Source organism: Mycteria americana, chromosome 15, assembly GCF_035582795.1.
Source record: "Mycteria americana isolate JAX WOST 10 ecotype Jacksonville Zoo and Gardens chromosome 15, USCA_MyAme_1.0, whole genome shotgun sequence".
In the NCBI taxonomy this organism is placed as follows: Eukaryota; Metazoa; Chordata; class Aves; order Ciconiiformes; family Ciconiidae; genus Mycteria; species Mycteria americana.
In genome coordinates, this window is record NC_134379.1 from 1,677,054 (window position 1) to 1,704,620 (window position 27,567).

The 27,567-nt window shown below is 38.6% G+C and overlaps 4 protein-coding genes across 12 annotated transcripts in view; 1 reads left to right on the plus strand and 3 right to left on the minus strand.

Moving 5' to 3' along the window:
• Positions 1–27,567, plus strand: part of NF1 (neurofibromin 1) — a 106,302-nt gene that overhangs the window by 47,780 nt on the left and 30,955 nt on the right. For all 9 annotated transcript variants that reach the window (XR_012777955.1, XR_012777954.1, XR_012777956.1 and 6 more), the window contains 5 exons: positions 736–894; positions 1,737–1,834; positions 1,977–2,123; positions 2,538–2,684; positions 3,022–3,132. Coding sequence is in view for 5 of the 9 variants with exons in the window: in XM_075517929.1 (XP_075374044.1) it covers positions 736–894; positions 1,737–1,834; positions 1,977–2,123; positions 2,538–2,684; positions 3,022–3,132 (662 nt within the window). In the remaining 4 variants the exon portion in view is untranslated. The remainder of the gene's footprint in view (positions 1–735; positions 895–1,736; positions 1,835–1,976; positions 2,124–2,537; positions 2,685–3,021; positions 3,133–27,567) is intronic.
• Positions 14,789–17,729, minus strand: OMG (oligodendrocyte myelin glycoprotein). The gene is made up of 2 exons (XM_075517955.1): positions 16,854–17,729; positions 14,789–16,114 (listed from the first exon to the last, which is right to left on the minus strand). The coding sequence occupies exon 2, from the start codon at positions 16,106–16,108 to the stop codon at positions 14,789–14,791; it is 1,320 nt and encodes a 439-aa protein (XP_075374070.1). The 5' UTR covers positions 16,109–16,114; positions 16,854–17,729.
• EVI2B (ecotropic viral integration site 2B) lies at positions 18,612–21,353 on the minus strand. Its single transcript, XM_075517897.1, has 2 exons — positions 21,242–21,353; positions 18,612–20,005 (listed from the first exon to the last, which is right to left on the minus strand). Exon 2 carries the CDS (start codon positions 19,972–19,974, stop codon positions 19,105–19,107), a length of 870 nt encoding a protein of 289 aa, XP_075374012.1. The 5' UTR covers positions 19,975–20,005; positions 21,242–21,353; the 3' UTR covers positions 18,612–19,104.
• EVI2A (ecotropic viral integration site 2A) lies at positions 23,692–27,438 on the minus strand. Its single transcript, XM_075517884.1, has 2 exons — positions 27,292–27,438; positions 23,692–25,094 (listed from the first exon to the last, which is right to left on the minus strand). Exon 2 carries the CDS (start codon positions 25,076–25,078, stop codon positions 24,314–24,316), a length of 765 nt encoding a protein of 254 aa, XP_075373999.1. The 5' UTR covers positions 25,079–25,094; positions 27,292–27,438; the 3' UTR covers positions 23,692–24,313.

Sequence of the window (27,567 nt, forward strand, 5' to 3'; positions counted from 1 at the left end):
TTTTTTTTTTTTCTAGATAGGCAAGAATGATATTTTAAATCTGTAGTTCTTCTAGCAAATTCCTGCAAAGTGATTTTGGACAGCGTATGTATAGGCAGGGAAGTACACTGGCCACTCAGCTCTGGCTCATTCTGTCTTTCCTCCTTTGGCACATCTCTTGAGATGTGATGGTTCTGAAGAGTATTTCTACAAATATCTCCTTCCCACAAATTTAAAATTACTCCTGAAACTTTACAGCATAAATCTTATTGCCGGAGAGGCTCTCGTGATCAATAGTGAAATTATAAATACACAAGTAAAAGACCCACTCATTGAAAAAGAATTACCTGTATTCGATGGGAAGACTGTGCACACCTGAGTACGAACATACGGCATTTGTCTGCTTCACTGTCAGTGGCAGGGTCCTGGAATGAAGTGGTCAGTAACTCTGAAATACACCTTCTTATCTTTGTCCAATAGCTCTTGTAGCAATTTCACCCTAGCGAGAAAGTTTTACGAAAGCTGAAGGAAAGCTAGCTAGTGTCTGATAGCCCTGCGCCCCTTACTCGCTTCCCTCGAGTTCCTGATTGTCCTGCGATGCAAGACCTGTCAAGGCAAGAGAGTCCTACGCAAATGTACTGAGCTTGATCGGTATGGAAAGAATGCTTAAAGTTGGATTACCACACAAGGCTTTTCTTGGCTTGCTTTCCCTTTTCTTTAATGCAAAAATATTCTTTATAATTCTTAACTTTGTAGGTTGTTAGTCAGCGATTTCCTCAGAACAGCATTGGAGCGGTTGGAAGCGCGATGTTCCTTCGGTTCATCAATCCTGCGATCGTCTCCCCTTACGAGGCAGGGATTTTAGATAAAAAGCCTCCACCAAGAATTGAAAGGGGATTGAAACTGATGTCAAAGGTGAATCAATAAATATTTTTATTTGGCCATATTGTATGTTCTACCTTATTTAGTTCTGTTCTTTGACTAGATGAGAAAACTTAGGTAAACTTGTAGTTTTTTGTAGCAACCATCATGTTTTATTTAAAGTGCAGTTTCCTTACTATGTTTATACATCATGACGTTAATGTTCTATCTCACAGCAATGTAAGTGTGGGGAACAGTCCATATGGAAAAAAACACTTTGCCAAAATGATGTATAAGATAACAGAATGCCTTCTGGCTCTTCACTTGGACTTCTAACCTTATTTGAAAACAAAGAAACCAATGTTACTTTCAGCACAGTGAGAATAATGGCAGCCAGATATTGATTAAGTTCATACTAGCACTAAAGAAGTGATTTTTCCTATCTTTAATCGCATTTGGTATTATTTCCTGCAAAAATTTAAAAAGGTTTGATAACGGCATACAAATTCTGTGGTCTGTGCGTATTATTTTAAATGTTGAGAAATTACGGTTTTCTTTAAATAGGCACATGCTATTGCTTTTACATGTCTGTATAATTTCCAGAAGAAATAGTTAACATTTAATAAATGGTGGTTTTGAAAGATGATTTATTTTCCTGGTCTAAACCCAAATAAAGTTCATAAATAAGGGAACTTGTTTTCTAGTATTTAAAAGTGTGTGAAAGAAAATATTTTGAAAGTGAACATATTTTGAATTAGTTGGCTTGTTGGCCTTTTATTGTCTTGAGGCTTCACAACAAGTGAAAATGAATATTTCTGACAGTGAAGTTACGCTGACTACTGTAACAGCTAATACATTAAACCTTTATGTGTCTTTACCATCTTTTTATTATTTAGATACTTCAGAGTATTGCCAACCATGTCCTGTTTACAAAAGAAGAACACATGCGGCCTTTTAATGATTTTGTAAAAAGCAATTTTGATGCAGCACGAAGGTAGGCCCTTTGGAAACTTGCACAAAGTCTGTGTCGTGTAAAGAGTAAGCGGAGAATGTTCTTATAGCCTTTTAATGTACATTGAGTCTACTTGGCAGATTTCCCTCACACGCTTATGGTTATTACTTGTTTTGAACTCTAGGTTTTTCCTTGATATTGCGTCTGATTGCCCAGCTAGCGACACTGTCAATCACAGCCTGTCTTTCATCAGTGACGGCAACGTTCTTGCTTTGCACCGGTTGCTGTGGAACAATCAGGAGAAAATTGGCCAGTACCTTTCCAGCAACAGGTAAGACCGCAAGAATATTATGAAGAAGGGAGTTGCTGATGGAAAATGAATATTTGAAAATACTTTCAGATATTTTTGCTATTATTACAGAGAAGAATATAATGGCTGAAAAATCTTACGTTTGGAAACTTTTGTCTTACTGTCTTATTGACGAGCCATTATTGGGAACGTGCCTAACATCTTTGCTGCCCACTTTACTGCCAGCCTTTGTGCAAATGTATAGTTGTCTTATCTTTTGTAAAAATTGTTCTATGTGTAACAAACATTTTTCTTATTTCTTCATTGAACACTTTTTTTTTTTAAATTTTAAAAAAGAAAATCCAGCCTGTTCAAGGTAAGGAAGGGTAGTGGGCAAAAAAATAGGAAATGCTGAGTAAAGAAGGACTTTGCTTTCAAGTAATATGTTGTTTCTAGGGACCACAAGGCTGTTGGCAGACGACCTTTTGACAAGATGGCTACTCTTCTTGCCTATCTCGGTCCTCCGGAGCACAAACCCGTGGCAGATACCCACTGGTCCAGTTTAAATCTCACTAGTTCCAAATTTGAAGAATTTATGACAAGGTAATGCGATTATTGTGGGGGGACACACAGTGTGGGTTTCTAGACTTTTAGCATGTCAGGCGATACAAGTAGTTACTAAGACTCCAGCTTTTGTTTTGAAGGGGAGTTTGAAAAGCTGGGTCTACATATACCTTTTAGGTTTCTGAGTAGATTTTAATTTCAAAACTTAAACTGAGAACCGGAGACGACAGTAATGTTTGTGATTTAACAAAGGTTCAGGATTGTGTGAACTCAATACTTTTGTTTCAAGATGCAAATAAAGAGGGTTTGGGATTTTTTTTTTCTTTTTTTTTGTAAGGCAGTTGTGAAAAGTTGATGTCAATGTACTGGTTTTTAGGCATCAGGTACATGAAAAAGAGGAATTCAAAGCACTGAAAACATTAAATATTTTCTACCAAGCTGGGACATCAAAAGCTGGCAATCCTGTTTTCTACTACATCGCTCGGCGGTAAGGAATCTTTCACCTTCCCTGTCTGAAATAAACATGTAAAATCAAAAGTATCAAGTGTATATAAGAAAGGCACACCAACTTCGTAACAAACAAGAATCTGAAAATAGCTTATTTGTCAAATTTTGGTGACAGTACTTTTTAATTTAATTGTTTCCTAAATCAGAATTTTCATAGTTTTTCCACCCAGGAGTATGTGAATATCTGTGGAAAAATACCTACAATTTTAAATACATTTTATTAATTTTTCACTGTCTCAAGTAAACTACATCTACACCACATTACTGTTAACCCTTTATCAGTGATTTTAGCATCTTCGTTTTCTGAAGTATAAAATGAGTAACAAGCTAAAACATGGGATAAAATTTCTCAAAACGGTCCCTGTATCCCATTTTAAAAGAGTAATACAAGTATTTAGAAGTTTCACACATAGTCAAGACCATGATGTTGCTTCAGTTTCACCATTAGGTTCTAAGTGACAATAATACTATGTTTTTGGAAATGGCTGAGATCTATGGAAACGTCACTAAAGTAATAACAAAAGCAGATATTGACGTGTGAACTTTGCAAAAGACTGTGTTTTTCCAGTAAGGCAAACTTTTGAAACTTTTAAGTCTTCCCTACTTGAAGATAGTGATGCATAACGACGAGTAACATATCCTGCAGTATTGAAAATTTGGGAAGAATATCCCAAGATCAATATTAGTCAGTTTATGGTCAAATAAGTCACAATTCTCTTTCTTTAAAAAAAAAAACAACAAACAAACCCTAGTAGTTTTATTTAAATTAATGTTTGCAGTCATAAAGCTGCAGCTAAAGTAAGACTATAACCAAAATGATATTTCTATCTAGTTATTAAGTAACTGCACTATAAAATCCATGGAGGACAGCATGTTCAAAACAGTTCTGTAGTAATTACGCTCATTACTAAAAGTCATTCTTAGTCTTTTTAAGAAAAGGAAAGTCATTATGCTCACAACCAAGTGCAATCAAAGACGGAACTGTAAAGAGAAGATTAGAACTGTTGTACCTTTTCTCTGTGCTGTATTGTTGGTGCCTTTGCTTTTGGTAATGGTGTTGCTGGTGAGGTGTGGGCTGACAGCAGTGGGACTGCTGGTTTTGGCACTGGCGGGGTGCGTGGTGGTGCTGCCGAGGTCTGTGAAGTTCTCACTCGCACTCGTCGTGGTAGTGAGAGTCCTGATGTCAGTGTGGCACTTTGGATGCTGGCAGATCCTGTATGGGTATTCATGGTCGGATTATTGCCGATGCGTTTTGTGGCAGGGGGGGCTCTTGGTTTTGCTTCTGCTGCTGTTGCCAATATGGTTTTTGCTGGTGCTGCAGGTGGTAGCTGAGTTCATGCTGGTGGAGCTGCCTGTGGCACCGGTGCTGGTAGAGTTCATGTGGTTGCTTTGGCTCTTTCTGGTGCTTCTGTTGCTGGTGGGGTGCTTGTTTGTGATGCCAGTGGGGTGGCTGCTGCACCACTGGGGTGCTTGCTTGTGGTACCCTTGCTGCCGTTGTGCTTTTCTGTGGCATGGTTAGGAATGGTTGTGGTCCCTGGGGAGCTCTTGCTTGAGCTGCTTGTTGGGGTCAGACTGGGAAAGAGAACTTTTGATGGTGGTGCCAATGCTGCTGTCCATGGTGTGCTCCTTGCTGGAAGTGGCACTGCTGCTCATGGTGCCAATGGTGGCAGTTTCACTGATGGTGCCGCTTCCGGCAAAAAGTATTGTCATGATCTGAGGAGGTGTCATCAGTGGTGAACCTTCTGCAGACCCTTTCAGTTCATGTAAGGACATACAAACAAGCAGCGGAAGCCACTTCTTTAGCAGTATCTTCTGTTTGTATTCAACAATCTAAATAAATAGTCAATACACGTTTGCAAACAAGGCATTCTTCGAATTTACATATTCCTAATGAAAATCATACCCAACTGGCATGTAAGATTTTTTTTTTCAGTTAATTTTATTAATTTTCATCGTTTTTCATTGTTTTCAGTACTGCTTTTTGCTCTGTAGATTGCGTTACAAATTTACTTTCCTAGAAAATCTGTGCTCTGTTATACTGTGTGACTTTTCTCATTTCCCCTCAGAAATTTTCAAAATTTCTGAATTTTCAAATAGGGGACAGTTTAATGATTGGAAGATTTTATTGTTTTACCACTGGATAATAAACATACCTTATTCCAAATTCAGGTTGGAGGCTAAAATAATGAGCAAACTTTGAAGAACCTTTCCAAATATAACCTCTCAGTTGGTAGTTGAATTCTGCTACTTAAATATGGTTTCCTAGCCAGAATGCAATTAGAGATCCAACAAATGAATATATCTGTTCACATTTCTTTTATTATGTTTTTGATTTTCAGAGCAACAAACAAACAAAACTTCTGTTCAATATCAATGTGGAAGGTAAAATAAATTTCAAAACTGTTTCCTTCTTCTGGAATTTTGTACAGGCATGCCAAAGGGTTTTTCATACTTTAAAAAAAACAACACAAAACACTTGCTTTCAAGCTGGTAATGCAGGGAAGAAATGCTTACATTCTCTTGAATTTGTTGCTGTGAAAGTTCTCAAACACTTGCTTCGCTGCTAGCTCTTAGGAAGACTTTCTGTGTAAGGCAGTCCAAAGGTGGAAGAAAAAAGAAAGTGTAATATGGCTGATACCATTTGGAAATAACTGTGGTGTGAATGAGAGGGAAGTGCCCATGCTTTTTGTCCGTTCTACACTTAATGAACCTGTAAGCTCCTGCTAATCAAAGGAATGCTAAAAAACACAAAGAAAGTCTCATTCCATAGAAGTAGGTAAGAAAACAAAATTTATCTGAACTTTTTTCCAATGATTTATAGCTCTGAAATAGAATCTATGAGAGAACATTGATCTAAGTCAGCCTTTAGCTTTCCTTTCCTTTTGCTTGGGAAATTGCCTTCCTTTAACTTGACCCCTTTTCTGCATTTTCAACACCCTTGACTCTTTGGATGGAGTGGAAGAAGACAAGATGAGTAGTACCACTTATCTTCTGTCCTGATTTTCCACCCTCAAAAGCCATACCACACTCCTCTGCCCTCTTTAAGGTCTTTGAGTCACCTTTGAGCCTATTGTGTTGGCTGAAGTGGGCCTTTATAAAATCTTGTATGAAACTTCAGTTTGCAGTATAAATGGCCATGTAAGTTTCTAACAGTAATTTACTAGTATTAAATTAGGTTATCGTGTGTATCTTTCCCATTTTACAACAAAAGGGTTGAGAAGAGGGATATCTGCTGGAAATTTTCCTTTCGGAATATTAGTGATCATTGTTGAAACAAAACCAAAATAATTTTCTTTTCAGTGAAACACATATCTGCATATCTAGCATCTAATGCTATTTTCCACTTTTCAGAAAACGTTGAGCAGCACGTGGCTTGTAGAGTGACTTTACTGGGATATCTGAATGTTCCATGTAATTCTGTACTCGGAACAGATTTATTGAATCTTAAGTTTGAGCATTGTATTTATGCTAGGCAGTAGAAAAAACATTAGTGATGCCTTAAAGATTCAGAGGGGATACAGAGTTGACAGTAAAGTTGAGTGTATACAGTGCCGAAACTGAAATTAGTTTGCCTGTCTTCCATTTGTTCATAAGTTCAGTTTTTCCTAGAGATTCTTGAAACTAAATCTGCACACAAAGTTTCACAAGTTTAACTAAGGACACACTCTTACATGTTGCATTGTGTAGGGGACGAATTCATTGTGAACACTTACAATTACATATCCTTGGATTATAAGTTTTGCTAAAGTTGATTTTTGCATAGGCTTAAAAAAGGATATGTACTTATGGACAGCATGTGTCAGCTTAAATAAATGTTTTTTAAAAAGCATGTAGACTGCTTTGGACAACATAACTATTGAGTTGAATGTCCACAGAATTTTGAAGAATATATAATGTATTATGTTCAGACCCTTTCTAAACTAGTTGTACTGCTGTCACGAGACTGATCATGAAAATTCAGGAATAAAAATGGATGTTTGGAAACTCAATTTTTCTCCCAGTTGTTGTGTTTATTCGCTATTGTAATCAAGTAAGCTCGGTAAGTTGTCAGACTGTTGCAAATTAGAAGGATCAGCTGGAGTCATTTTATCTCCCCACTCCCACCTGCATTTCCCTTCCTCCCCTGGATTCCATCAGAGTAATTTCAGAACCTTTCTCTGAGACTCATGCCAGTATGTATCACGAGACAAAATACCTTCTCTTCAGGATAAAAAAAAATAGTAGACTATATACTTTCAGGAATACTTCAACTTTGTAAGACACCTTGTCCTTTTCTAAGGCAAACACTGGGGGGTGGTGTTCCCCCCACATCTGTCATGAGTTATGTTGTATATACAACAACCAAAATATTAATATATTAAATTAATATTAAAAGTGGTGTTGTATCTTTGTATGGTTAATTTTAGTATGAGTGAGCTTGTTCAAATGAGATTTCTTCTTCCTTTCTTCAGGTGAGATGTGTAGTGGACACAAGTAGATATTTGAAGGGAACTCTGAATGCTTGATAGCTTAATTTGGAGTAGGAGGATGGTATTTCAGTGTCTGCTTCAGTAAGAGTGGTACCTTTTGCATGCTCAACAGAAGGACTTAATTGCAGTTTAATGAGAAAAGGAATGTTCACTAGTTCTCTTCAGAACTAAACTGGTGGTTTTCACTCTGATCTGGATTGTTTTTCTTTGTAAGGCACTTACACAACAGCGTTAGGAAGCCTTGTGGGAAAGGATTATTTGGAGCATCTGTGCTAAACTGAACTCGTGCTGTAGGCGAAAGGCATTCACCACCGAAGGTCCTGCTGCTCCTGTAAGGAGGATTTTGTTGCAGTTAAAGACTGGAGGGCCCAGTGCGATCGTAGAGGCACACACGTGTGCTCCTGCTTGGAGTGGAGCCAACATGAGCAGTTCATGAACCTGCAGGGCTAACTGACAGAAAGGGGTATCCCCAAGGAAAGCTTTTTTTTTTTTAAAAAAAGCAAGATCTCAGAGGTTTAAGCCCCTTCCGTACACAAAGTTAGAAGAGAGTCTTTTGAATTCACTTTAAATAATTCTCTGTGTTTGCTTGCCACATTTTTCTCCTCCAGTTTTTCCATTAGATACTGTCTTATTTCATGTTAAGTAAAATAAAATGCCTACGTTGTTATCCTGTCCTGTTCAGACAAGAAATTAGGCGTACAAATGCCAAGAATAGTGATAACCCATCTTCAAAAAGTTTACTCTGTCTGGCAGTGATCCAAGGCATCCTTATGTATTCTGCAAAGACTTGACATGCAGTATGTTTTCTTCATTTCCAGAGCAAGAAATGTTTTTTTCATCTGTAAAGAAAGAATTTCTGGAAATAAACTGATACAAAAATGTGCAACACATGCTTGCTAGGCATAGATCACTCGCCTACCTTTTCTTTAATAGTCGAAAAATAAAATTATCCACAGCTGGCTAACCTAATAGCAGTGTTGTATCTGTAAGGAAGTTAACAGGCATAGTGATTACGACTTACTAATGAGTTCATGTGGAAGTGATCTCAGCAAAAATATGTTACTGTTTAAATGCTACAGACTACTTCAATATTTTGAGCTGAGGCCAGCAAACTGTTTATATAAATCTGTCAGAAATGAAAATGGCCTAGTAGTTATTTTGTGCTTATTTCAGTATTTGAAACCTTGACGTTTTACTGTTAGCTGATCCAAGGTGCAGACATATTTTAAGTGTGCTGTTAGAGTGTTGGTGAGTAGAAGGAAAGTAATTATCGGTGCATGTTTTTACAGGCATTTGCAGAGGTATTATCAATACATAATGATCCTGTCCCTTCAGCACTGTGAGGTTTGCGTCTCATGCTGTGCAGCAGAGTACGTGAAAAGGAGGCAGCAGAGAGCTTCAGCCTTAAGTAGTTGTTCAAAATTCTTGTTTACTGAGGATGAGGTAAAGTTAACATACAATATCTGTGTGAGATACCTATAAATATTTCTTGGGACTACATATAGCTAGAGAAATACATAATTCTCACACAAACACTGATATCTGCAGAGAGGCTGGGGAACTGATTAACCACTCCTTCGAACTTGATTGTACGCAACCAAGAATGAAGCTGGTGAGATGTTTACAAAAATATCTACTCTGACATTGAAATGGGCTACAGTATCATTCACTTTTAAGTATAGCTACTACTTACCACTCGTCGTGAGCGAAGCATACTGTAAGCTAAAAGAATGGTGATAATAACTGTTCATTATGGGGCTGAACTCTGCACAATATCTAATCAAGTGCAGGTGAATCTGCTTTTCATAGTTATGCATAAGGGCTGTTGATGAGAACTATGAGATTTTATGACCGATATCTTCATGCCCTTTACTTGCAAATAATTCAACTTTTTCTGCTTGCTTCTTTATCTGAGGAAGTATACGATCATTAGCATCATCAAATACTGATTGTGATTTGGGTATGCGATACGCCTTGGAAAAAGGTGCCAGCTCAGTGGGTGACTGTTTGTACACAGATGTTCGAGAATAAACCTTTCCAAGCCTGGACAAGCCAGTAATGGGCCCTAATAAAGCTAGTACATAAATAATAAAGCAGGATGCCACTTGTTTATCGTGTCAGTAGCTACTGAGTGTTACTATAGTAATCACAGTGTTGTTCTGTTACGGACGTATACTGAAATTTGGCTGTGAAACATGTCCACAAGAGAATTTGCCTGTTGAGACAACAGATGTAAAAATTGAAAAAGGAGAACATTAAATAGAAAGCACTGCAAAGTACTTTTAAATTATCCGCTTACTAGTAGCTGATCACACACTGAGATAACACAACTTTAGAAAAAAATTGTAGACAAATATTTCATCTTCTGACTTGCCCAAAATAAGTTAGGTCATCTTCATCTTTCTGAATGTTCTTGTATTAACTAGTAGCTGTTCAGACAGTATAAAATTCCTAGAATGGGAACTCTTTAGTTTTGTGTATCTCACTACTATGTATGTAATTCCATTTACATCCCTATGAAACTTTAAAATACATATTCTGTATGTAACTCTGCGTTTTAAGTTGTTTTACTTGGCAAAGTAGTATGGATAGCTGTGACCTTTTATTTAGTAACTGATGCTTAAGGACTGTTGCATTCAGCAGAAGGGAGTGGATGACTAAAAATAGAGCTCGAACATCAGACAATAGTGGAAGTGAATCCTCTTTCGTAACTGGCCATCTGAGAGACGTTTGGAGGGAAGCGTTTGTGCAGGTTTGCTGTGGTGTTGTCCAATGCTGCTTTCTGATCTGGTCGCCCCACCCAGCTGGTGGCTTCAACAGCCAGCAAGCCCTCTGCTGTGGAATTGGGCTCTTGGGTGAAAAGAGACTATAAATACAAATGAGCTCCAGAATGGCCTCTGATCTCTTGCAGATCTACCGTTCTTCAGTCTGACAAGAACGGAGACGATTTCCCTAGTTTTGTGATACTGAACTCTGCAGACGTTCTGAAGTTTTAATCATTGACTGAGTTACCTGACAGTTTAACAATCTGAAAAGTTGTCTTCAATCAAATAGCTTTATAAACTGCGTCCCAGGGATTTTTGAACAAACACACAGCTCAGTTCCTCAAAGGAAGATGAAAAATCACTGCTAAACCATAGTGATCGTGGTACAAGTCAGATATGCGTTCCTGCGTTGCATAAAGGGGGGATAAGGAGCAGATTTCTGTACATCTTATCCAGGTGCAGGATACTTAATGAAAATATTGTTCTACTTTGACATAAGCCTTGCTACTAGCTGGAATATTGCTTGCCTTTACCTCCCTTTTTATTGCTTGCTTTCTCTTCAGCAGCTCTGTAATTCTTCAGTTTTTCCCGTGAGGCTGCCTTTTCAAACCTGCCAGGGAGGGCTTTGCTCTGGAATGGTGCTCTGCCATCTTTTCTGCTGATAGGGATGTGGCTAAGTGGTGCTTCTGTGGGGTGTTTGTCTTGTGGTTCGGAGCCAGCTGTCTTTTTTTAAGGTGTGAAATGTGGAAAGACTGTTTAGATCGGCGCTGCCAGGATGTTTGAGGGCTTGCAGCAGGCTGGGGAGTTTTTTTGGTTTGGGTTTTGGTGTTTTGGGTTTTTTTGGTAGTTTGAGATCTTGTTGCTAGGGCATTGTTGAGTCATTTTACTGATATATCTGGATCAGTTTATATCCTTCTTGTGCTGTGAAATTTAATTCCTTCTGTCATTTTTCCTCACATTTTGTTTCCTGGGCAACAACCTGACTTCTGAAGCCAGTGCTCTTCTGTTGTTAGTCTCTACACTGTTACTAAAATGATCAATAAATCAATAAATATTGATCCTGAAGTACTGCCAGTAAGTTTTAAAGCTGATCCCAAACTAATTAATAGGAATATAAACCTCTGAGTTATTGCTTCAGACCGCAGCTATCCCTACAGCAATTGTAACCTTTCAAAAGCAAGCATATTTCTACTACAAGGCGTGCTAGACCTTTTTTGGGTGTTTTGAATATTGTCCTGAAATGCTAAATAGTTATTTTGGCGAAAAGAATTTCTCTGAGAAGAGATTATTTTATATTTATCATGGACTGAATGACCAGCGTGTTTAAAACAACACAGACATGCTGTCGCCTTCGCATCCATGCCTATCAGTTTTATTTCAATTTGACTGCACTGTTGCCAAGCAACAAGTGCACGACTCCCACATTTGCCTGCCTACTCGCTGCTCCATTATCAACTCATTTGTATTCCAGAAAAATACAAGGAAACCTAAATTTCAGTCTGCTTTATTGAAAGCAGTCTAAGAAGCCCTCTTGCTTGCACCTACCACCGGCAAGGTTTGGATAGAGAGCATAGCCCTAGAACTTGGGAGTGCAATCGCACTTTCATACCTATCCGTGATTTTTTTGTTTCTTAGCTTCCCAATCCTGTCCATGTATTTGGAAAACCCCACAACCCTATTTCCGCTTCCAGGCTTTTATCAGCAAGCTTAAGTCTGGGTAGCAAGTCATTCAGTATGGGGACTTGCAATTTGCCCTGAACAACTTCTGGAAAACAGTATTTTTCATAGAGTCGCTGTTCACTGAATAGTCTCATTACGGGTGAAACGTTCTCAGAGCATTTAAAGTTGATTCCATGTAGGGTTTTTGCATGCAACAGAATTTGGCATCCTGTATTGAATTGTTCAGCAAAGACGTGTAGTATTTCATGTGATTTCCTCAACTCAAGGCGGTTTAGTCATAGCACCTCATTTTGCAATCTCTGTCCTACCTTGCAAGCTAAGCTGCTTTAAACTGTGTGGGACAAAACCATACAAATGAGATAATTCTAGGAAATACCTAGTTCTGAACATGGTAAGTAGGTTGATACTGTTTTAGCGTCAGTCAGTACTTGGCAAATACATCGACTGTCCAAAGAGAGCAGCAGGTAGTGACACTTTTTTAATACTGATCCTAGTTAGTGGAATTTATCAGTTCATGCCAGATTATTTAACCTGGGGAAAATACATGGAACTTGTGCAAGTGGGCAACTCTTTCAGACTGCTGGTAGCCACTTTGTATAATGAAGCACTTCTGCTGGCCATTGGAGGTACCATACACATACTGCTTATGGTCTAGGTTGTCTAAACTTTGACTTGGGTAACTAATTCTTGTCTACCTAGAATGTGTATGAAATTTCAGTCTTTGGTTTGGGGTTTGGTTTTTTTTTTAAAGTTTTCTGTCGTATTAAACATGGAGAGTCTTTTTTTGAGAGGGAGAAAGAGCTACCTTTTTCTAGCGGATAGAGATATGACTTGGTGTTTGCAAGCTCTAAAGGGTAGGAGGGGGAAGGGTAGACCCTATGTTTCTAGTATCTCATCAGCTTATTCATAAACAATATTAGGGATACATCAGTATCAAAACAATATAATTTGATTTAACAGTAATTCTCCCCCGTAAGACATGAAGATTGAGCCAAATGTCTGCTTGAAATGGGTCTGTATAATAAAATGATATCTATTCAGTGATATTACTATGCTTATTTGAAAAGAAGCTCTGTCACTAATTCAGTTCAATACAAACGTAACTTTATTTTTACTTAAATGCCAATGAAATAGCTGTACAAATTCATTGTGTAACATTTACTGTTAGAAATTAAAACATATTTCTGGTTATAGAAATACTGCTCACAATTGGAAAGTTGTGATTTCTCTTATACCAGTGGTTGTAAATGGTCTACAGCCCTCATTGACACCTAGGAGAAATAGGTAGAGGACTCCAGTCTCAGTAGTGAGGTTTTCTGGGTTTTGCAGCACCTTCATGCTACAATAACTGGAAATTAAATGGCCTGAAATGAATGGAAAACATTGTATAAAGATTTGTAATATTACGTGAATAATACTTTTTCAATGAACTTGTTCTTCAGTTTTCATTTCATGCTGTTTGCAAAACTTCATCTGTAGTATATCAAGTACCTTTGCCACATAATTATTTTCCTAGAGTGGACAGAACCATGCGTGCAACTATTTTTACTTGCTGATGGTGCAGATGTCAAGGAGAATAGCGTTCATGCTCATCCTTATAAAGCAAGGATTTGGGCATGTTCAATGCCATGGACTAAATTATTTTTTTAAGTCACAGGATTCAAGGATTGTTTCAATGAGAGCTTGACAACTAATTGCTTAATTGATTTGTTACATAGCTCGTGTTAGAAATTGGCTGATATTTCATTTTACTGATCAGAAACTAGTAGTTTGATACAGGCTGATTTGTGATATTCTTTTAAGCATAATATATTAACATTTCAGATTTTTGGATGTCACTTGAAATAAAGTTAAGGAGTTCCATTTCATTCATTTGTGTAGAAAACTCCTTGTCGTTGGAGAGTGTCATGGCATTGAACATCTTGTGTTTTCCTCTACTTTTATCCTTTTATTTATTTATTTATTTATTTAAATATGGAGAGTGAGAAATAACTTGCTTGCAGTCTCTAAGTCAAGACATAGCAAAAAGAGCTATCAGCCCCTACCACTTTTCCCATGCTGAAGTTGGACCGTGTTGCCTTCTCAGTTTACACCCTCTTAGCAGACATCATGGCATTGTCATATTTAATTCCTAAATTGAAAACTGTTGTTCTTCATATTTAAAATACCCTAATACATATGAAGCAAACATAGATATACATGCTAGCGATTTTTCTCAGGAATAACGTCTGATTAGTGAAACAGCTAGGTTTAGTTCCTTTATTTTTTCCCTCCCTTTTGCATGTCGTCATAACTTACAAAGAATCTGTGCTGCTATATTACAAGAATTGCTCACTGGCAAGTCAAGCAAGACAATGCAGATATGATACAGGCCTTCTATTTTTTTCCAGTTGTTTCATGACAAAATCATACATAAAATCAGTACTTAAAATTCTGATGTTTTATTCTGTGCAAGTAAAATTAAAAATCTAAATACAAAATAAGCACATTTTTAAAAACAAAATCATAGGTTAGTTTTACTCAATTAAGACATATTAAAATAAGTAGCAGCTTAGTATCAAGACATTAGTGTGCACTTCTTTAATTAAGAACTGTTATTTTCTTTAGATCAGAGTCAGAACTTCGAGTTTCTTGTATTTTGATTCATTATTTGACCTGGATGTCTTAACTCCGGCTATGTATCACAGGAATACACTCGGTAATTTTCACAAGATACAAGCCCTTAGCCAATAAACATTGCCACTGCATTAAGCACTACAACATAAAACAAATACATCTCACAGATACTTGCTTTGGAGGGCACGTGAGTATTCAAAATATTTGTAGTGGATTCCTCTTTCCTTAAGGTAGCAGTTGTGCTCTGAGGCATTTTGGAGTAGTTTGTTGGCATTCCACTGGTGATGCTTAAAGTCATGGGAGTAGTGGATGATCCTGTTGAACGAGTCAGGCTCGAGTTCACCTCGGTTGAATCTTTGATGTGGATTGTGTGTGTGGCTGCTGCTTCTTGAGAGCTAACCTTCCTAGTTGTCAGATCTTCTGGGTAGAGGAGTAGGGGTCGGTCTGTGCTCGTAAACAGCACAGTTTGGCTTAAGGTCGCCAAGGTAGAAACTTCCTTAGCTTTAAATTGTTTATGCATTTTTGTCATTTTGGTTGGTTCAGTTGCCACTGGAGAAGTAGCCTTGTCTGCTGCCTTCATTCCTTTAATCATGAGGCTGGGGTCTATAACTGCAGGAGCCGCTGAAGTTGATGTGGCATTCAGCCAAAGCACAGATTGATTGGCACAGGGAGCCCCTATAACACTGGCAGCTGTTCCCTGCACCCATTTAAGCAAATACGGGATGTTTTGTTTATCGCCGCAGGACCACGGGTTGTTATATAGTGTTACTACTTGCAGCTGAAAGAGCCGGTCGAAAGCTTTGTCAGGAATGTACGTGAACTTGTTGTTGTGCAGGTAGAGGCTTGTAAGATGTTGTAGTCTCACCAGTGTTCCTGGAAGTATCTGGGACAAGAAGTTGTTGGATAGATCCACCGTCTCTATGTTGTAGGGCATATTGGTTGGAACTGTCCAAAGTTTGTTGCAACTGAGATTGAGAAACTTGAGACTGCTCAGTGTGTTGTTGATCAGAACAGCTCTTTCTACCATGTTCCTGGAAACATCGAGCACTTTAAGATTCCACTGGTAAGCTGTATCAAGTTTCTGAAGAACTTTAATGTTGTTGTTTATGGCATATAATTCCCATAAGGACTTGGGCAGATGAGCAGGAACATTCTTGAGCCAATTATTTGAAATATCAAGGGTCCTCAAATTGGTGAATCTCGTTAGCTGATGATCGAGATCTACGAACTGGTTAAAGGACAGATTTAAATATGTAATGTTGTCTTGAAGTCCATGTGGCAGTATAGTTAAGTTTCTGCCTGAACAGTCCACATTCCTGTCATTTCCTGAGCATGTACAGTTAGAAGGACAGACACCCAAACCAGTGGGTATGAAAAACAGAAGGACCAGCAGACAGGTAGATGTATTCAATATCTGGTATTCCATTTTTCCCTGGAAATAAATATACCAAAATGACATCCTTTAAATCCCTGTAATATATTTTATTTCTTTGTAAGGGTTGTCTTTGCAATGACCACTTGCAGGAGAAATTAAGTAAAAATATCAATAAACCCCTTTGTGGCATGGTCCTTTTTAGAATTGTTCAAGAGAGACTTTACAAAGCATCCCTTCATAGACTGTCATGTTGTCTGGCAGAATGAGACTTGTTTTTTCATCTCCCTTTCCCCCTCAAGCTCAAATGAGGGCTTTCTTCCGAAAATGCAAGTCTCTTCCAAATGTTATACAATGTCTGCTTCTTGTTTTTAGTGATTTCAAGCCTATATTATGTTTGGGATAATGTGTTCTTTTATACAGGATGAAAAAATGGCTGTCAACTGGATCTGCTTTACAAATCTCTGCAGCAATGTAGCAGTCCCCCCCATACATGCATGCTATTTGCTTAAGTAGAATTGGTTAAAATACGTCTTAAATTGTTAGGAATTCAGTTGGAAACCCAAATTCCATGTTCATGCTAACATGCACATTATTATTTTTCCTTATTATAGTGTTAATTACATTTTCAAAGCTGGTAACACATGTTTGAAAGCTGAATTAATGTTAGTAAGAAATCTCTGACACTGCAGCAAATTTCTGGTGCAAGCATCTGTCATCAACTAATAATTTCGTTCTTATTTCTGTTTCTAATTTTGTAGTAGGTTTTTGTGATTAAAAACAAAAAACACAAACTTACCGTAATCTCTTCTGCAATATCAGCACATCATTTCTGTGAAAGATTTAAGCTTAGAGGTCGTCTCGTTCTAGAGAGTAGCTACAGTTGCTGTCTGTGGATTGTGCTTGCCTCTTCAGCTGCATCGTATTGCTGCTAGCTGGGCTCTGCAACCACCTGATCTGCACTACATTGGAGGACTGCAGAGCTGTCGTTGGTGCTGACTCAAATTTATTGCAAAGCGAGCATATTCAATAAAATAGTTGGTTTTTATAATTTGAATCGGTTAACTTCTCCATAGCTATACTTTATGCTATGTTAATGCATCAAAACATAACATGTAAGATTGCCTACATAAACAGTACCCAGTGAAATTTCTGTAGGCTATTTTAGCTTAAGCTATGATTCCATTTAAGTGTTCCTATTTAAAAAGTCGTGTTAAGTTGTGTTCTCTTTTTACCTTCAGTTAACCTCTCCTCCTGTAATAAAGGTTAATGTTAATTCAGGCTTCCTATCTTAAGCTTTTTTAAGCTACGCTGCCAGAATATCTTTTCACAATTTTAAAATGTTCAGTTTTCTACTCCTCAGATCAGGCTGTCACTATATTGTCAGGTATAATATAGCTCAGCTTGTAAGATTTTACAGATTTCTATAGGAAATCTTTATCTCAATTTCTCCAAACAATATGGTAAGAGTAGATATAGTTTATAATGCTGTTAATTTTAACATGGCATAATGCAACAAGCCTTAAAAAAAATCTTTGCATAATTGAAATGCTATTCTTAGGCATACACAATCATACAGCTTATATAAATGGTAAGAAAAACTTGTAAATACCTTTTCCTATGTCCACTGTATGCACAGCAGCCTAGAATTGCATTTGCATAACTTATGACTTCAATTTTTAGTGGTAACGTAAAGATTTTGAAGTTTATTGTTAGAATATGTGCAAACAAGTGCTCTGTGCAACATCCACAAATACATTTCCTCTGCAAGCAAACTCAAAACTACAAACTCTTTGCCATTTTGCAGAGATGTCGTGGAAAGCTAGCTTCAGCATCTAGCAGCTTCCTTCTGTAAATCTAAACGTTCAATACTAGTAAAAAAAAAGAAATTAATTCACCTCTGAGACCACCCTCCTACTTCTCACTAAAAAGTTGGCTTATCAAAATGCATGGTTTTAGACAGGACAGTGAGCTTCCCTTGTACTCAGGGCCCAGAAGAGAACCTGTAAAACACTTAGTCACCTTGAGTTAAAAGGAATCTGGCACCCACGCAACATTAAATTAATTTTTAAAGTTTATATTAATAATATGGAGTGCATTCTGCAGCTGCTGCTTCAGAGGAAGAAATTAGTGGATGTGCACAACTATTTCTGCTAATCATTTGCCTGGGTGTTCTGCAAGCTGCTTCTATTTTATCCATAAAAATCAAAAGTATCTAGGTAAAAGGAAGCCTTTTTGTACTTGTTCTTCAAGCGTTCGGAGCCATTTCAGCTTTTGAGTGACCGCGGTATTAACTGTTTACTCGCGCTGTTCTCTGCTTTACCAAGCAATAGGGTGAAGTGACTGGAGGTTTTATACCAGTAAACTTTTTGGCAAGATTTGATCTAAAGGAAATGTCATTGCTCTTAGTAAAGAACAACTGATGGCTGTGAGGAGGATTTGTTTCTGATACCTGTAATCCAGGGCTGCCAAGTCGTTACCCAGTCATATGCAGAAAATGGGCCTTCATATGAAAGGCGATGTGTATGCGTGTCGAGGCGTTTAGACTGTGTTTGAATTCGAAGGTTTGTATCTAAGCAAATACTCAGTTGTGCTTTAAGTGACCAAAACATCTTTGAATTAGAAAGCTTTATTAAAATTACCTTGGATTCATTGCATTCGCTTATACAGGCTAGTAGAACAAACAATTTTTAGAAGCTCTGAGTACCTCTAAAGCTGTACTGTTTCTTGAAAGCTCTGTGTCTATGTGTATGTTACATATACGTGTATCCTTACACACAAAGGTATGCATACTCTGTTTTCTGTAGTCTCCAAAATCTGGAATCGCTCGTTACAGATAGCTAGTGGGCACAATCCGTATCGTGTTTTGAAATGATTTGCTTCAGGCAGAAGCGGGTTGTTCCCTTTGTGAAAGCTGAAGTTAAGAAACACTGGGGAGATGCCCATGCTGTGGTCTCACTGTTCTTGCCTGCATCAACTTCTCCTTTTTTCAGTTACTTGAAGAATACCTCATTTAAGAAAAACGTATGCTGGAAATCAATTTGGGCAGTCTACAAAGGGTGCTCTGGCTGTGGCAGCTGGGGCAGTGGTTCATGAACCTCTTGAATAAGTGACTCGGGTGGCGGGGGCAGTCGTTCCTCTGTCTCTGAGTGGAATTCCTGGTACTTGCTGAGATCTGAACTGTGATCCTCCCTGGGTTCCCTGAGCCAGTCTGGTGGAGGTGGCAGGTCTGGGGGGTCGGGTAAAGCCGCCGGCTGAGGACAGGAGTCGCGGGCACAGCTTGCTGCTTCTGAGGGGGGAGCTGGAGGAGATGCCTGTGTGCTGGGAGCTGGAGTAGTGGCTACAGAGGGGTCCGCTACTGGTGGAGGCAGCCGGCCGCTTTCATTCCTGGCAGTGCCGCTGGGCGGTTCCTCTGATGCAGTGGGGCCCTGCTGTACGTTTGTGTCTTGTTTCAATTTCCAAGGCAACATAAATAAAACTGATGAACGTTTGGTAGCCTGGTCAGAGTCCATAAAGACATCTGGTGTGTCTCCGTCTGCAAATGGAGAACGACCTGCCCAATTTGAATCAACTAGAACCGGCCTCTTGCAGCAATTCCACAGCACAATTGTAATAATAGCCATTATCATGCTAACCAAAACGATGCCAATTATCAGTGCTGCTATCCAGCTCCCATCGCTAGCTTCTGCGTACGCTTTGGGGAACTGAGGTGGGGGTGTAACAGTCAGTGCTCTTCCAGATTTCTGTAAACTGGGTCCAGTTGCTTGCAATTGATATAGAGGAGCTTTGACTTCTATTGGACTCCTGATACTGGCGTATGCATTTCTTTTATTCATGGAAATGTTTTGAGGTATTGCTGTAGAAAGTGATTTCCAGAGTTCTCCGTAGAAGAGAAACAGTATTACTTGGTTGCTGGCCATTTTCCTGCAGCCTCTTTAAATATGTCCTCTCCTTTAGCAGGAATGAAATAGAACATATTAACTCGAAAACTGCATTTGTTGTGTAGTTACACTTTACTGACACCAGACAATTTTATGTTATACTGTAGTAGTAAAAATAATATTAGACTCTATGTTTAAAATTTCATGTCTGTTCCCATTTGCATAATAAGCAGGTTTGTCTCTGACTTTACAAACAACAGGCAGATTTTCAGCATTATTGACCATTCTAATTAAGTGACTTTGAAGAGAATGTCTTGGTTATTATTACCTTTTTTCACCTTATTGGAAAAAGGCATCAGCAGAGAACTCCTAAGAGTGTTTCAAAATAACATTTATCAATCACGTAAATGGTTGTGGACCTGGAACACAATGTGAAAGACTTGCGGCAGTAGTGACAAAGAGGATTGTCACCAGTAAAGAAAATGGTCTTGTTTTGATGGATATAAGCCAAGACCTAAGTAAAAGGCTCTTTACAGTTCTCTTAAACTTTTATTTCCTGTTCTTGCCTCTCTTCGGCAGTTAAGGGTAGAGCGTAATAATTGTTTAAAAGTTTCCAAATAGTGATGCTGTAATGGAACAGCATTCTGATGTTAAACTGTTTTTATAAATACATTCCTGCATGCGGAACACTTTTTGTAAGAACAAGATTGTGTTAAGTTGTTGGCATGAAACAGATTCCCCCCCTCACTGTTTAGAGTTGGTCTCTGAATGTCTCTGTATGAAACAAATCATAAAATACATCCAAACATAAAATACATCCACTACATAGTGGTTTTATATCTGAAGCTGCTTTCATGCAATTTGAGCTAATTTATTAGTTACTATAATGCTAGTCATGTGAAGCTGTTCCTGGGAAATTAATATGTGTAAATCTTTGTGGGTTTACAAATATGCAAAATTAAATTTCAGATGCAGCAGTGTAAACACCTATGAGTAGTAAATTAATGTTTCTTGAGAACATTATGATCTAAACTCTGTAAGGTTGTAACAGGTAAAAATGATTCAATTTAACTTTCTTCTGCTCCCCTCTTTTCAAAATATAGTCAAATAATACTTGGATGTAGAGTTCATGATAGTTCATAGTAACAACGTCAAACAACATCTGTTTGGAACCCTGATACTTTTAAGATACAGACACTCAACGAGCTCTGAAGTCGGGCCATGCACAGTGCTGTACACAGTGCAGTTCCATTTCAAACCAAATCATACCAATATTAAGCCTTTCTGTCTTGAAGTTGATTCTTACCTGCACATTGATCTTCTATCAAGCAAGCATCGTCTTTTTTGTTTGAAGCCTTAGGAAGACAGACCGTGTGCTGGAAGTCAGGCAGCTTAAAATGGCTCGTTTCATGTTGAAGTAGGTTTCTGCAGCTGAAGAGGAAGTTTACCAGCGCTTGCTGCAGGAAGTGTCAAGAGCAGGGAGATTACAAAGAGCTTTATCTCAGAGTTCGCGTGCTCCACGAGCAAACTGCTCAGCTCTGTCATTTTTATAAAAACTCAGATATTTACATGCTTGTGGCTTTTGTCCAGTGTGTGCCTGTTATGTAGAAATTCATTAATACTTGTTTGCCTGTCTCTGTTGAAAATAGTTATAGTTACTTCTGTGTGAGTCAAAAATTACACAGGTTTGGACTGTATTTGAATGTTACGGATTTAATTTCGGGGGGTGGGTTTGGTGTGCTGTCGTGATTATTGGTGGAAAAGCAACCTCAGGTTCCTTACCGTGAGTCATAGAAAGCTATCTGATCACAGGATGCTGGCTTGCTTATCCATCTTCGTTCGTGCAGTTGCATTAAAAGGCAGATAACGACAGATTTCACCCTGCTCCTGCCCCCTACTCTCTATGTTATTTTGGTGGCTGGACAACCTTGGTACCTGCTGCCATCGTTAGTGGGGGGCTGTGCTCTCTGAGCAGCTGTTTTCCCACTGTCTGCCTTTGTCCATACCATTTAGTGTAACCCAAAGTACTTTCTTTTGTCTCCTTGAGCATTTTTGCCTAGAAAGGCTGCCTGGCAAAAAGAAACCCGCACAAATATGTCCTCGTGGCATTTTGCAAGGGTGTTCTGCTAGTGCCAAGTAGCTACTGCCAGATCCTCCTGCAGCTTCTTCATCTCCTCCTGCTTTTCCTGTTCTGCCTCTTTTCTGATTGCACTAGTTCTCTTTTTCAGACTCTCCCTACTCCTGCAGCAAACGCAAATCCTGATCCCGTACTCATATTATAACTCATAGTTTCTTGTCTGATTCCTTCATCTCATCACCATTCTCTTCAACCCTCATAGTCTCCACCTATCTTTTACCACAGTTCCCACCTCATTGACAGCTCTTTTTCCTTCCTGTTTTTCCTTCCACTGGTATGATCGTGATTCTTTCCTTTTTTGCCTGCTTTTTTCATGACGCTGCCGGTTTACCCCTTTAATCTGCTGCCTACTAACAACTTGCTGTGTTCCTGTACGCAGGCTGGCTAACTAACTTAGAGATTCATTCTCCTCTTTTAGTTCTGTTGCCTTCCTAGCTGTGAGCAGTTTCACACCAGGTTAGATTCCCACCTTTGCTATCTCAGATTCTTTTTTTAGTACTTGCACAGCCTCTGCTGTTGCCTCTTGTGCTCATGGTCATTTTGGGGTAGGAGAAGGGAACTGCAATGCAGCATCCCCCAACCCTGCCCTTTCACGCTCTGTCACCAACGTGAGATCTTCTCAGCTCATCTCCCCTAAGTATGAGGTTGTCATCACCGATCTGTCACAGTTTGCCCTTGCTCTTCTGGCCTTTCTCCTCATGTTTTAGAAACGCCTGACATAATCCCCTGTCCTCCCATTCTACTTGTGTGTTGTGTTGCACCTCCTCCCTTTGAGCTCTAAGGTCTGAGTATGTGGTTTATGGCAGATTCACTGGAATTTGCCCTGTAGTTGTTTTGTGGGTTTGTTTTGGGTTGTGTTTGGTCCCCCCCCATCTCCAATGAACTTATTTTCTAATGACTCCCAGTTCTGGGCCAAGCTTGCAAACTCCTTCCAACTTTCTCTTTACTGCACAAACCACCTTTGACACGGGCAGTTGCATTTTTTTGCGATCTTGGGCTCTCTTGGCTTCCATGATACTGTCGTCTTGCTTCTCTGTTGCTCCTTTACCTCCCCTTTCAGGTAAGTTTATGGGTGGTGTAATGGAAGGTGAATTGGGGATTCAGTCTTATGTCCTGATTCTTTCAAACTCATACAACTGTTTCTTGTGTCAAAAATGTTTATTACAGATGCACAGGATGTTTAGAGCTTCGTCATTATGCAGTTTTAGCACTTGTAACCACGGTGCAACGGATCTTCTTTAACCCAAGAAGTAGCCTGTGAAAAGCTTCTCATGTTTCCTTACAATAACAAAGCTCTGTTGTAGTGAGACCAGACACAGACATCTCCCCAGAAATATGGGAAAACCAGGTCTCTATGAGAATAAGGAAACTAGAAGTTGTGGTGGTTTTGAAGAAATTTTTGGCATGTTCTAATTGGTTGTTTTAGGACAAAGTGGAGCGTGTTTCTGTGATGCAAGAAATCACAGCTAGTCATTGGAGAAGACCTTTACTGACCTTCAGCAAATGTTATAGGAATATAATATTCCAACATGCCCTGTGTAATATTTTTTTAATATTTTGACTTGGAGAAATAGTATCACATAAGTCAAGTTATTTAAAAACTGATGTTGCTAGTTTATTGGAGATAACAAACTGAAACAGTTCTCATATTCTAACATATAATACAAACGTCATATATTCATACACAAAGTTGAAACACAATAAATATGATTCAAATCTCCATCTGGTTCAAAAGCAATTAAGCTGGTTTAAGAAGTTCTTGATGGAAAAACCTGAAAGGGCATTTTGAGAGGGACTAGTTCCTGATTCAGTAATTGCATCAAAAGTGCGACTGAATTATGGTTCTCTTAATAAAGCAACTTGGTTATACCCGTGGAGCACCTTATGGTATGGTATGTTTACTAGACTAACTGTCCTGTCTTTTTTTTCCCCCTAATGATCTTTGAGAATGGGCAGACTTCTGTCCTTTTATCTTATCCCGTTCAGCTCCTATAACCATGATTTCTGGTCCAAGGACTAAAACCGGTCTCGACACTATTTATAGAAAGCTATTTCATACAATCTTATGGCCTTCTAGATCTACAAGTTGCTACAGCATTTCCACTATCACAAAAGGAAAAACCCTAAGATCTAAATTTAGCTTTCCTGTGTTAAAATTCATGTTGTTACCTGAAAGCTAAGTTTTTGCCTTATATTAATGACATAGAAAAGGCAAAAGATGAGTTTTTACCTGAGTATGAATTAAATCTCAACAACAAAATTGGTTAAAATGGGTTTGTGTGACTTTGCTGGTTCCTTGTTTTCCTGTTTGTTATCTGTTTCCTTAGTGAGTTTCTCAGTAGTTTCATCTTTGATTTTCCTTTGGATTGCAGCATCTCTCCCTGATATTAAGTCTTGCATTATCAAGTCCGTTCCAGTTGTCTCCTTAGGCATCCTCTGCCAGGTTCCTGCTGCAGTTGGCCATAAACTGTTAGTCGCCAGAATATCACCATTGCTCCTGGGCCTACGTTTTCCTTGCTTAGTTTTTTTGAGATACGACATTTTGTTTGCTACTATGACTGTCGACAGAAATAAGAAGGTGCAGATAAGCACAAGTACTGCTATTACAATGAAGCAAATCAGTATGAGAGACTTACTGTCTTCACATGTTTCTTTTGTCATTGTACTCTTGGGTTTGCTGGTATTCCTAGGGCCTCCAGTGGCAGAAGCAGCCCTTCTGGCAGGGGAAGATGTTGGATTTTGGGCCATTGTTGAAGATAAGGATTGCAGGGTACTTGTCTGCATTTCAGAAGCAGTCGTTTTGCTGTTGAAATTGGTGCTTAGAGGAGAGTTTGTGTTGGCTTCTGTTATGTTCTGGCTTCCACTTGGGTTTTGGCTGATAGGATTCCAGGTTTCATATATAACCCTAGGATAATCGGTATGGTTTGCACTTGTTTGCAAACATAAAGAAAAGATTATCACGACAGGGAAGGCGAAATGCGGTTTACTATGTCTCTTTGTCTTCATCTTCCTATTTAGTCACCTGCAAAAATACAAATCATGGTATTAGTTTAGCATTTGCTAGTTCTTAGAGGTTTGAATCGGACTTCTCAGGGAATAGTAGGCAGCAGCCTTTTGGATGAAAAAAATATGTAACTTGACCTCATTTTTAGTGGATGTGGGAGGAAGAGTTCAAGTACTTGGAATTCGGAAAGAATAGGTTGTCTCAAACTTCTGACAGTTTGAGGTTTATAGAAAATATATGAAGATTACAAAAGAACATGGAGCAAAGAGAGAAAGGAGAGTGTTTCCTACTAACTACTCAGCGATGCAGAGGCAGATGCTGTGGTAGTTCCGCTTTGGAAGTTCCTCCTCTTTAAAGCTGGCTATATTACAACTTCAGGTTCATCACTTCTGCTTTTACACAGTGAAAGGAGAAACCCATGTCGAGTTTACAGATTGCTGCTTCTTACTTTCCTGTATTGCCCTGAATGTGGGAAATGGAACCGTGCTTGTAAAGACGGTCAAGTGAAAAACTTTAATCTAAGATGTTCCCGTAAGTGACAGCGGTAGCTTCTTTTAATTGTTTATGTTTCTTAGCACAGCTGTCTGGAGTATTTCATAAATGCCTCGGAAAATTGTTGTTCCCTAATTTTTCTGCTTCATTGTACAAAAGGCTATTTAGCACAAATGTACTTCTCACAAATTTTTCTCACAAATGTGCTACAGATTGTGACGTTTTCTTTAAAACGCCTGAGATAATTATGCAAATGATATTACCATTAGTATGTTCTAGTTCACATTTGTGTAGTATTCAAATTTGTACCTGTTGAATTTGTCTGGAGGGCAGGAAACTGATCTTTAGGCCAGGCTGGTACTAAGATGATAACCTCAAAGTAATAGCGACAAATCAGACAAGCAGTGAAGCACTTCGCTGCTGCTGCTTCCTCCAGTTTGCACGTGTGAGACACGTTCAGAGTTTAAGGCTTATTGTCCAGTCCAGCGTCTCTCTTTCACCTCCCTCTATTAACAGAACAAAATGCTTCCTTTGGACCTTACAGACACCATTTGGTTCAGATATAAATACTACAGAGAATGACCAAAGTGACAGTGCTATTTTTATAAATACGTTTGTTCTTGAAGCTATTACTTTAAAGGTAGCAAAGCATATTTGTATGTTTGTAAGATTAGGTGATTTTGAAATATTCCAGACAATGTTTACTTTTATCATAGTCAAAAGCTAGCGTGCCTACCACAGAACTTAATGTGTTGGCTCCCAAAAATCAGAGGGGGGAACTTGCCTATCGTGCAAGATCCAGATGGCAGTCCTTCGTCTTGCTGAAGACCTCCAGGAAAACGAAAGGAGTGATATGCCTGGTCTGTAAAGAGGGACCAAACTATGGGTGTTTCTCCTTACACGACAAAGGAGCAGCAAAAGATACATGTGTCTTTTACTTTGCAGTTCACCCATAACATAAAATTAGACTCTATTCCGAGATGGAGCCTCACTGTTAAGTTTGAACTAGAAACTGTCTTAGTAATCAGCTACAGCTCAGGTAGAATTTTTATCTTTATATGGGAAAGGTTGCCTGGAGGTTGCCTCGTAGCATACTTTAAAAAGGAAAAAAGCAAACCCAGTAAAGCCTTTTTGTGGGAAACAAAACAGCATTTCACATGAAGTTTCTGCATGACATGCAGAACTGATGTGTTTGCTGGTACAGATTTACTCCGACATTTGATGTTAGAGGCTGAGAGTTGCAACTCTCTGCCTGCTCCCTCCAAGAATACAGCCAGTCCAGTGTTAATTGTAGCGTTCTAGACCAGATGTGCTTTTCTTAAAAATAAACAAACTGATGTTGTTAAGGGCTTCGCTTAAAATCATGAGAGCAAAGGAACTGATCATTAAAGAGCTGGTTTTTTCCTTTTTAGTTCAACCCTTTGTGCCTAGGTATTGATAGGGTCTTCTCTCAGTACACAGGGAGATCTGCAATACTTAGGAACAGCAGAGCTAAGCAGCGACTGTCACTGTTAATTCTTTGGAGTCTGATTATGAACAACCTTTAACATTACTAAAAATACACTTATATCAGCTTCCTTAATTGAGTTGGAGGTAATATTTTTAGATTACTATTTTTGAGTTACTTGAACTTCTTTAAAAATACTTTTGCATAAGATTTTCTAGAAAACCTAAGAAACTTTGAAGTGGAACTTAGAATAGGAGAAGGAAAATGTGTACTTACCTTGCCAAGATGTAGTCAAAAGAAAATCGGTGTTTCAGATATTTAGTCCTTTAACAATAAAATTTCTTTGTGCATATATTTGCTCTTAGGATGCAAATGACCATTAACGTAAAGCACGTAGATTTAGACAATGCTGGTATTTTTTAAGCAAATCTGTAACTGAAGTTATATGCCGTTTACTCTAAGTGGAGAACTAAAACCACAGAGATGACACACTTCCTTTCTGTAACAACTATACCATGACACGTTAGAGGGGGAAAAACACCAGCTTGCCCA